The 11,496-nt window shown below is 34.5% G+C and overlaps 1 protein-coding gene across 1 annotated transcript in view; it reads left to right on the forward strand.

The window, feature by feature from the left end:
* Positions 1 to 10,361, forward strand: part of CCDC34 (coiled-coil domain containing 34) — a 50,771-nt gene extending 40,410 nt beyond the window's left edge. The window contains exons 4-6 of the mRNA XM_027115149.1: positions 5,105 to 5,263; positions 5,823 to 5,964; positions 7,386 to 10,361. Coding sequence (XP_026970950.1) covers positions 5,105 to 5,263; positions 5,823 to 5,964; positions 7,386 to 7,600 — 516 coding nt within the window. The 3' untranslated portion in view covers positions 7,601 to 10,361. The remainder of the gene's footprint in view (positions 1 to 5,104; positions 5,264 to 5,822; positions 5,965 to 7,385) is intronic.
* The last annotated feature ends 1,135 nt before the right edge of the window (positions 10,362 to 11,496 follow it).

Here is an 11,496-nt window from a genome sequence, read left to right on the forward strand (position 1 = left end):
AGAAACATAGATCAATGGAACAAGATAGAAAGCCCAGAGATAAACCCATGCACCTGTGGTCAACTAATCTATGACAAAGGAGGCAAGGATATACAATGGAGAAAAGACAGTCTCTTCAATAAGTGGTGCTGTGAAAACTGGACAGCTACATGTAAAAGAATGAAATTAGAACACTCCCTAACACCAAACACAAAAATAAAGTCAAAATGGATTAGTGACCTAAATGTAAGACTGGACACTATAACACTTAGAGGAAAATGTAGGAAGAACTCTCTTTGACATAAATCACAGCAAGATCTTTTTTGATCCACCTCCTAGAGTAATGGAAATAAACACAAAAATAAACAAATGGGACCTAATGAAACTTCAAAGCTTTTGCACAGCAAAGGAAACCATAAACAAGAAGAAAAGACAACCCTCAGAATGGGGGAAGATATTTGCAAACGAATCAACGGACAAAGGATCAATCTCCAAAATATATAAACAGCTCATGCAGCTCAATATTAAAGAAACAAACAACCCAGTCCAAAAATGGGCAGAAGACCTAAATAGACATTTCTCCAAAGAAGGCATACAGATGGTCAAGAAGCAGATGAAAAGCTGCTCAACATCACTAATTATTAGAGAAATTCAAATCAAAACTACAATGAGGTATCACCTCACAGTGGTTAGAATGGGCATCATCAAAATGTCTACAAACAACAAATGCTGGAGAGGGTGTGGAGAAAAGGAAACCCTCTTGCACTGTTGGTGGGAATGTAAATTGATACAGCCACTATAGAGAACATTATGGAGGTTCCTTAAAAAACTAAAAATAGAATTACCATATGATCCAGCAATCCCACTACTGGGCATATACCCAGAGAAAACCATAATTCAAAAAGACACATGCACCCCAATGTTCTTTACAGCACTATTTACAATAGCCAGGTCATGGAAGCAACCTAAATGCCCATCGACAGACAAATGGATAAAGAAGATGTGGTACATAAATACAATGGAATATTACTGAGCCATAAAAAGGAATGAAATTGGGTCATTTGTTGAGACATGGGTGGATCTAGAGACTGTCATACAGAGTGAAGTAAGTCAGAAAGACAGAAACAAATATCGTATATTAATGCATGTATGTGGAACCTAGAAAAATGGTATAGATGAACTGGTTTGCAGGACAGAAGTTGAGACACAGATGTAGAGAATAAACTTATGGACACCAAGGGTGGAAAGCCATGGGGGTGTGGGTATGGTGGTGTGATAAATTGGACGATTGGGATTGCAATGTATATGCTGATGTGTATAAAAAATTGATGACTAATAAGAACCTACTGTATAAAAAAGTAAATAAAATAAAATTTTTTGAAAACGTAGGCAGATCTAAGTAAACATTTCTCCCAAGAAGACATACAGATGGCCAAAAAGCACATGGACAGATGCTCAACATAACCAATTACCATAGAAAGGCAAATCAAAACTACAATGAGGTATCACCTAACACCGGTCAGAATGGCCATCATCAAAAAGTCTACAAAGCATAAATGCTGGAGATGGTGTGGATAAAAGGGAACTCTCCTACACTGTTGGTGGGAATGTAAATTGGTACAACCAGTATGGAGAACATTATAGAGGTTCCTTAAAAAACTAAAACTAGAACTACCATATGATTCAGCAATCCCACTCCTGGGCATATATTTGGAGGAAACCATAATTCAAAAAGATAGGTGTACCCCAGTGTTCATTGCAGCACTATTTACAGTAGACAAGACATGGAAGCAATCTAGTGTCCATTGACAGAGGAATAAAGAAGAGTTGGTACATACTTACAATGGAATATTACTCAGCCATAAAAAAGAACAAAATGCCATTTGCAGCAACATGGATAGACCAAGAGATTATCATACTTAGGGAAGTAAGTCAGAGAAAGAGAAATATCATATGATGTCATTCATATGTGGTATCAAATTTTTAAAAAATGATACAAATGAACTTATTTACAAAGCAGAAACAGACTTACACATATTGAAAACAAAGTTATGGTTACCAAAGGTGAAACATGGCGGGGGGGTGGTGATAAATCAGGAGCCTTGTGATTAACATACGCACACTACTGTATACAACAAGGACCTACTGTATAGCACAGGGAACTCTCTATTCAATATTCTATGATAACCTATATGAGAAAAGAATCTGAAAAGTAATGAATGTGTCTGTGTATAACTGAATCACTTTGCTGTACACCTGAAACTAAACACAACATTGTAAACCACCTATACTCCAATTTAAAAAAAAGAAAAAAAGTTATATTGAGGATTAGGGCTTCAATATATGAATTTTGGTGGGACAGAATTCAATCCATAGCACTATTGACCATTTCTACATCTCTTGTTTTTTGTTTGTTTAGTTTAGTGTTTAAGTTTTTCCCATTTTGTGTGTCTTAATAGTAAGTTGTAAGAATTCTTCTTATATTCCTTTAAGTCCTGTAACATGTATTATAAATATTTCCTCCTTTTAATTTTTTTATATGTTTAAAGAGCAGAAATTTTTAATTTTGGTTAAGTTCCATATTTCTGTTTTTTATAGTCTGTGGGTTTTGTGTTCTATTAAAGAAACGTTTGCCTATGCCACGGTTATAAAATATTCTCCATTGTTTTCTTCTAGAAGTTTTATAACTTCAGCTTTTACCTATTTGCATTTTGAGTTAATTTTAATGTTGGCATGTGATAAGGGTCTCAAGGTTCATTTTTTTGGAATATGGATATACAGTTGTTCCAACACTGTGTTGAAAGATAATATTTTCCCTACTCAGTTACCCTGCCATTTTTATTTCAAATCTATTGACCAAATACGTCTGGGTCTATTTCTGGACTGTATTCTGTTCAATTGATCCATATCCTATGCCAGTACTACACTATCTGCTTACTATAGCTTTATATAGTAATTCTTGAATTTAAAATTCTTCTAATCAAATAGTGTAAGTCTTCCATCGTTTTTCTTCTATTTCAGAATTGTTTTAGCTGCTCTGCACCCTTTCCGTTTAGAATTAGCTTATCAATTTCCCTAATCATGCTTGCTTGAATAGTGCCTGATACTATTGGGATTGCATTAAATATATAGATCATTCAGGAGAAATTTGCTATCTTAATAATATCAAATTATAAATCTATAAACATGATTTTTTTTCTATTTATTTAAGCCATATTTATCTGTTTTTTTCTTCTTTTTTTTTGTTTTCAGTGTACAGGGGTATTATACATCTTTTTTAAATGTATCCCTAAGTATTTCATGTTTCTGATGAGAGCAGTTATCTTGACTTATTCCTAATATTATCTTGTAATTTTCATATTTGGTTTGGACTTTAGAGAAATAGTGGGCTCCTAAAATGAGCTTGGAAGTGTTCCCTTTTTCTGTTTTTTAAAACAATTTGTGTAGTAATTGGTACTGTTGCTTCCTTAGACGTGTGATAGACTCTACCAATGAAGCAACTGGAGGCTGGAGTTTTCTTTGTGGGAAAGTTTTAAATTCTGAATTGTTTTTACAAGTAGAGGCTCATTCAGTTACTCTATTTCTTCTTGAATTGGTTTTGGAAAGTGATGTATTTTTAAGGAATTTTGACATCTTATTTAAATTGAATTTATTGGCAAAAAATTGTTTTCAGCGTTCTCTCATATGTATATAAGAGATATGTAGTGATCTGTCATTTACCATCTGTGCGACCTTGGGCAGATTTACTTAACTTCTTTGTGGAATTTAACCCAATAGTTAAATTCCAGCATCATTTCAATGGATATTGAGTTCTCAGCAAGAAAGGATTTCCTTTTGCAGCTATTGGCAGACCAACAATAAGGAAATATAGCAACTTGGGGAATAACAGGGGCTTTAATTTTTTTATTCTTTGGCCTCTCCTCGAGGCTTGTGGGATCTTAGTTCCCTGAGGAGGGATTGAACCTGTGCCCTCAGCAGTTAAAGCACAAAGTCCTAACCATTGGACCACCAGGGAATTCCCGTGCTTTGATTTTTAAGACCCGCCTTTCCTGCACAGCACTGGACATATGTTGTATGTAACTGATGTTCGTTACTTGGGTCTTACTTGAATTGCTTGTATTAAAGTATTCTACAAGATGCTTTTAAGGGAAGAATTTCTTGGCTCATATTTCTTTGCTCGATGAAGGGTGATGTATATGGCATTTGTATTGCATATACTTCATGTTTGCAGATTATTTTCTAAACCTTTGATAAAGAGAGCTAGCCATGTCATTGGTTATTTAGAATTTAGCTGTGTTGGTAGATTATCTTTTGAGTGAGAAAAGGAAGAAACATTGACTTATAGTCTGTGTCAAGTTTTTTCTTCAAGGGGCTAGATAAAATTTTAGGCTTTGTGGACCATGCAATCTCTGTTGCAACTATTTAACTTTGCTGTTGTGGTGCAAAAGCAGCATAGACAATAAATATGTAAATAAATGTGTGGCCACATTTCAGTAAAACTTTGTTTACAAATACAGGTGGTTGATGGACCATATTTGGCCTGCAGGCCATAGTTTGCCAATCCTTGGTCTGTGTAAGGCTTATAAGAATTACATAGCCAGAGATTTGTCTGTATGTGCCCTTATAGCAGTACTTAATGGCCCAAAATTTGTGCTCTGTAACTCTTTGATGGTGAAAATTTATCCAAGTATTTGTATTGGCAAATTGTCTGGGGAATGTGTACACATGTGGCTCCTGTTTTAGAGTGGGGGTAAAAACATCCATCAAAAAACACTAAGATTCAGGACAGCCTAATAGGTCATAATTTCTGTCCACTAATTTACTCAGCAAATCTTTATAGAACACCTACTATTTACTTAACACTGTTCCAGTCTCTGAGTGTACTTTGTCAAGCAAGACCTTTGTTATGGCCATCATGAAACGTATACTCAAGCTGGTAGACTAAAATTGATCAGGTAAGTGCAGGTATGTTATATATTTTCATAAGCCACACTGTGTCAACCACTATTTTACCACCTATTTTAAGAAATAACTGAAGTTTAGAGAATTGCTGCATATAACACTTCTCCCTTGTATGAGGATGATTACAGATACTCCAATTAAAATTCCTTCATTTTTATTTAAGAAAAGAAAAGAAAGGGAACAAAAAATTAATAAAGAGAAGGAGGAAAAAGCAGCAAAGGAGCTGGAGAAAGAACATTTACAAGAAAAAGCAAAAGAAAAATATGAAGAATGGTTAAAGAAAAAAAATGCTGAAGAATGTGAGAAGAAGAAGAAAGAAAAGGTATTTTCACTAAAGTGCTCAGTTAGAATACATGACTTTCGTGTTTACATGTGCCAGCTATATTGTATAAAGAGTTTCTAATAGAAAATTGGCACTATCTTATCATAATATAAATACATGTAGCTACCCCTACTTGTTATACTATAATTAAGCTTCAGAAATGAATATGCATTTGTGGTTTTCTTAGGTTGAGAAGTATTAATAAGCCTATTGATATTTCTGCAGTCAGGTTCAAACTTTTTATTGTTGTTTATGCTTTTAAATATTATTCAATGCACTTTTATGGAAAGTTTTATTACATTATTATAAACTACTATTCTATTTTAAAACAGCAAATTGCTTTTTTCTTCTTAGGTTTAATGTCATTGTTTAGAGGCAGCCACCTTCATATCACATCCCTGATCATGTTAAATTTTGCTCTCTATAGAATTATGATTCAGTATTTCTGATCAGAAAGCCATTGGGATGGGGAGCTACTGGGGAAAAGAGTCAGTAGAATTTGAATAGAATTTTTAGTTACAGAATATCCCTGGAGATTCTTTGGTCTTGTCATTTTAAGGAAAAAGAAAAACAACGGCAGGCTGAATTACAGGAAAAAAAGGAAATAGCAGAAAAAAAGTTTAAGGAATGGTTGGAAAATGCAAAAAATAAACCTCGTCCAGCTGCAAAGAGCTATGGTTATGCCAATGGAAAACTCACAGGTTGGTTTTTATGTTATGTGGGTTACATAAATATGGCTTGCAGGAGTGAATATTATATATTATGTTTCCTTTTGACAGAAATAGAAATGTGTAAAAATCTTTTTTCTTTCAAATTACTATTTTCTGGAAGATTATAACATACTGTATTCCTGTGGAGATACTACAAATTTGTTGTCATTCTCTAAAACCAGATACATTTTAAAGGCAATAGTGGTAAAACTGCAAAGTAATGATTTCTAAGGTTAAGAAACAAGTAAAATTTTCTTACATTCCTTGGATTTTAAAGCCTTAATCAGGATATATTGAAGGGGTCATTTTCTTCCCCTTTTCTAACCCTCTCTGAGGCAGAGCTTCCAGTGTCTTCGGCACATTCTTTTTGCAGGGTGGAATACTAGACAGCACATGAACCAGACACAGACCTGGTTGGCCTTTAGGCTTGGTCTGATTATAAATGGCAATGCATGTTTTTCTTTGTACTTCATGTTGGAAGCTCATGCCTTGCTGACAGCTGCCTTCACTTGTTTAAGTGATTTATTATTAAAAATACTCCCATTCTGTTTTGTTCACACAATAGGACATATTCCAGACTTTGTTTTGACCATCGTGGTGAAGTGTGTGTTGACATATCTATGCAGTCAAAGTGGGTTGCCAATGTCTGAATGACACATTCCTGCTGTCAGGATTTAGGCCTCTCCTGCATGTCACAGAGGTCATCCATTACAGCTACCGAGCAGGGTCTGCTCTGTTTTTTCGTTCTCTTATTTGAAATAAGAGTAATAAGCAGTGGTTTTAACCAAATGATTGGATAGTAAAGTTAAAACTTAGGTGGAATATACATATTGACTAGAAGTTAATTGGTGAAATAATGGATTATTTTATTTTTTGCATTTAAATAAGTTTTATTCTAATAAATATCTTTGCAAATGCTCTACTGCTCTTAATTATCAAAATTACAGTGATATTATGAAATCTGATTGACAGTGATTTAGAATTTAAGTGGTTCTAAACAAGAATCTTGATTCACTTTAGCTACATATGCAACATACATTTTTTCTGCAAACTTTAGTGTCCAACTAGGGGAAACATGTACACAATCAGCGGTTTCCCAGACTGAGTTAAAATGAAGATTTTGTTCTTTTCAAGGGTTCTAAAATTAATTTCTTAGGAGAACTTTTATGAGTTTCTATATATATAGATGTGAACATTAATGTTCTTTGAATGCTTAGATTTATATTTTAATTTTTACTTCAATACTTACTGTGTTTGAAAATATTTGAGAGTTCAAGTTTTAAATGAGTCAAATTGGTTTATCAATAATATTTTTGCCCTTTTAACATTTTTCTGTGAATTTTAAAATATGTAGTTTCTTTGATCTCAAAAAGTTTTCTTCTTGTTTTGTTCTGATTTTTTCATAATTTTAGGTTTTTACAGTGGAAATTCTTATCCAGAGCCAGCCTTTTATAACCCAATTCCATGGAAACCAGCTCCTGTGCCTCCTCCCAAAGGAGCAAAGGATCTATCAGGAAAGAAGACTAAAAGGCCTGTGATAAGCCAGCCAAACAGGTCATCCTCTCTGGTAATGCATAAATCCAGAAGCAGTCTTTGCCTTGGAACTCTGTGCAGAATACAAAGATAGTAGATGTGGGAAATTACATGCTTTTACCTGGAGCTATTTAATTTTAAAATCAGAAATTGTTTTTTTACTGCTCAATTAGTTGCTCAACATTTGATGTATTATTGATAAGTTCAAATTCTTGCATTTGTATACAGAGTCCTTAGAGTTAATTGAGGAAGATATTTTATACATTTTCATTTTTATAAATGCTTCAAGGTTGATCTTGGCATATTGTTTTGCAGGATACGTGACTGAATCTAACAATTGTGTTTGTATTTAGCTTGTATTAAAACTACCCTCTAATACCAGTAAAAGCAACAATTTTTCATGTGTTCTTTCATACTATATGTTGTGTGTTTATGTTTATGAACAATGTAAGATTAAGTTGTTCAAACAAGCATTTCTAAACTGCATGCTCAAGATAATTCTTAGAAGAATCTAAATGGGTTAGAATCCCAGAGTAATCAAAAACAGTCTTTGTTGATGGCTTTTGGTATATTTTTCCCTGTGTAAATATTTGTAAATCGCTAACTGAAGTCATGTTTGGTAACAGAGAAATGAAGTTTGGGTTTTGAAAGGAAAATTTAAAAACACTGTTTTGGACTCAATCTTAGATTGGTATGTAGTAATCTTGAGACACTAATATTTTGCTATACTTTGCTATACTTTGTACAAATAGTTATAATTAGTTACGTTGTTAATTTTAAAATTAGAAATATCAATGCATTATTTTTTAATGTTAAATGTTGAGTGATATTTTACTGAAGTTGAAATAAAAAATCTTAATAAATACACGTTAAGGATAGTATATCAACGGATTACTAAAGTAGCACTCAACGCTTTTTATTAAGTTTTAGAAGTCTGTATCTTTTCTTAGTGGGCTATCAAGAAATGAAAATCTGTTGGGGCAATATAAAGTTCAGTGAATTCATTTAAAAGTGATTCCTATTTAGACTGTATTTCATGTTTCTGCTAGGTTAGTCAGTTGTCAAGTTTCTAGTGATTAACCTGCAATGGTGTTGATCAACTGCAGGAAACAGCAATGGGATCTTTGAAGAATATTCATATTGTCAGAAATCTAGAAAAATTCTTTTTTTTTTTTTTTCCTGCTCATGGGGGTCTGTGAGCCCCATAAGGACTGAGCACTCAATTCAGGCATCTTCATTTGGTTTTATTTTATTTTTTCACTTCTAAGCAGAGAACAGTTTGGGAGGAGTCAGAGTTTGTTGGGTCAAAATATTGGTGAGATTTTGTGGCCTGACCATCCTTCTTGGAACCTGTTATATGCAGTGAAACTTAACAGGTGATCATTCTACACGAGCAGATTCTCCTATGTGAGAGAATGTAGAATTTGCCAGGGTAGCAATAAACTTGTGTGTAAAAAACAGCATATATAGGCTTGTGTTCCTGGGCGTTTTAGATATAGTTGTTATATCTAAAAAATCTTCAGTTTTACACAGATTAAGTCATTTAGGCAACTTTTAGCTGTAACCATAATCCTAATAAAACTTTTCATTCAATCAGTAATTAATTAGTTTGACCAATGTTAGTTGAACATTTGCTCTGTGAGAAATGTTTTGCATATTGATTTAGGAATTTGAATGATATATTTCTTTAATTCAGTAAACATTTACAGCCTAGCCAGGAAAACATAGAATAAATGCTGTAATACATTATACTTAAAATCATGCTCAGAGTTCATCTGAGAACATAGATAAGAGATAGCTCAGCCTGAGAAGGAATTAAGAAAGGTTACAAAGAGGAGGTGACATTTGAGTTGGTGAAAGATAAGCAGGAATTTTCTAGATGGTTATGAGGCTGACCTTAACCATCATGAACATGTGGTGAGAAGTAGCTGGGAGAGAAGCAGGGGTCGGAGTAAAAAGGTTCTGTATACTACAGAATTTGGACTTGATCCTGTGGGCCTGTGATACCCTGTTTTACTACCCCAATGGTGCATTTTTTAAAAGATTTTGACCACCAAACATTTATTACTAAAATTCCATTTTTGTTCATCAAAGACTTCTTCAAACCAATCAATACACCTGTTACTAGGAGATTAGTGTTTTTAACCTGAATCAATTTTTCTTAAAGTCAAGATACTTGGTATTCTAGGCATTGTAAACTATATTAACTGTTTGAAATTTCTATTGAGGTTTTTAAAATATCTTTTTGACTCTACTGCTACTTGATTGGAACTGCTCTAAAATATCTAGGCAACCTATAATGTCAACAAATTCATGATCTGAAAGAAAGAACACAGGTATTATAGACCTAGTTTTACATCTGCTTATCTGGAAGGTGCCTCATTTTTTTCAATGTTCAATACCTTATCTAATTTAGAAACTTATTGTGGGGATGTAAAATAATACATGGAAGTACCAAAAAATGCAAGTTTGTTTCTTTTTTGTATGATGATAATTCTGATAAGATGTACCAATATTCTTTCTTTAGTGATAATTGATTTACATAATAACTGACTTTGTTTAACATACCAATCTTGACTGGTGATATATCAAAATTAACTTGTCAGTACTTGGAGTGGATCTTCATTTACCCCTGTGCTAAGGGCAAAAAGTGAATACTGTTGTCTTCATTTTCTTCAAGTTGAATCAATGTTTACTGAATATCTACTATGTGCGAATGAGTATTCTAGATGCTGGAGATTCATCTGTGAATAAGAGAGGGTCCCTGCTGCCCACATGGGATCTTACATGACAGTGATAGGAAACAGATACTAAACATATAAACAAATAATTTATGTGGCTCTAGGTGCTATAAAGAAAATAAAACAGGGCACTATTGGGATAAATAGTGACTGGGTGGAGGAGTGGGTCCACTCTTTTAGGTGGATGGGCATCTCTGAAGTGGTAACATGCTGCTGAGCTAGCCTTGCCTTGCTAAAATCTGCAGAAAGAGATATCCAGTCAGAGGAAACAGCCAGTGCACAGGCCCCAATGCAGAAATGAATCTGATGTGTTTGAAGAAAGGTTGGTGTGGCTGGAGTGGAGAAAGCAATGGGGAAAATAGTAGGAGTGAAGGTTGGAGAGTCAGGCAGCACCAGATCATATATAATCCTGAGTTCAGTAGTTCAGATTTTATCATAATTGTATTGGGAAGCCCTTGAAAGTTTTTAAGCAGGGAATTGATGTGATCTGTTTTATACTTTGAGATTACTCTGGCTGTGTGAGGAAACTGGCTTGCTGGGGACCAAGAATCAAAGCAGGGAGACTCATTGGGAGGATTTGCAGTGTCCAGGAAAGAAATTGTGATAGTCTGTATTAACGTGGCAGCAGCAACATGATAAGAAATAGAGGTGGATTTGGGATGTATTTTGGAGGTGAGGCAAACAGGACTGCTAACATTTGGGTGTCTGGTTGAGGGAAGGAGGAAAAATCAGATATGACTTCTAGTTTTTAGGCCTGATCCACTGGGTGAATGATGATAACTATCACAGAATTAGAAAGTGATAGGAGCAGATGTATAGGCTGAGAATGGAAAGAGGGGAGTCCTTCAGAATTCTGTTCTAGGTCTGTTAGATTTGTGGTACAACTTAATATCCTGGTAGAAATGGCAGTTAGATACTTGTCTGATGCTCAGGGGAGAGCCAGGATTGGAGATACAAATTCAAGCAACATCAGTATGTAGGTGGTATTTAAAAGCACGGGACTGGATCAGGTTACCTAGGAAGAGTTTAGATAGTAAAAAGAAGGCTGAGTATTCAGATATTTAGAAATTGAGCAGCTAGCAAGGATGCTGAGAAGGAGCAGCCATGAAGTAGAAGGAGACCCAGTAGAGTATGTCACAGAAGCCATGAGTAGAAGTGTTAGAAGCAGGGAATTGTGCAGTCTGTCCAGTGCTACCTGACAGACAAGGAAAAGCAGGAAAGAGCCTTCCTTGTTGCATATGGTAAGATA

The sequence above is a fragment of the Aethalodelphis obliquidens genome, unplaced genomic scaffold, assembly GCF_003676395.1.
Source record: "Aethalodelphis obliquidens isolate GAN/ISIS:26980383/991018 unplaced genomic scaffold, ASM367639v1 scaffold14, whole genome shotgun sequence".
Classification (NCBI taxonomy): Eukaryota; Metazoa; Chordata; class Mammalia; order Artiodactyla; family Delphinidae; genus Aethalodelphis; species Aethalodelphis obliquidens.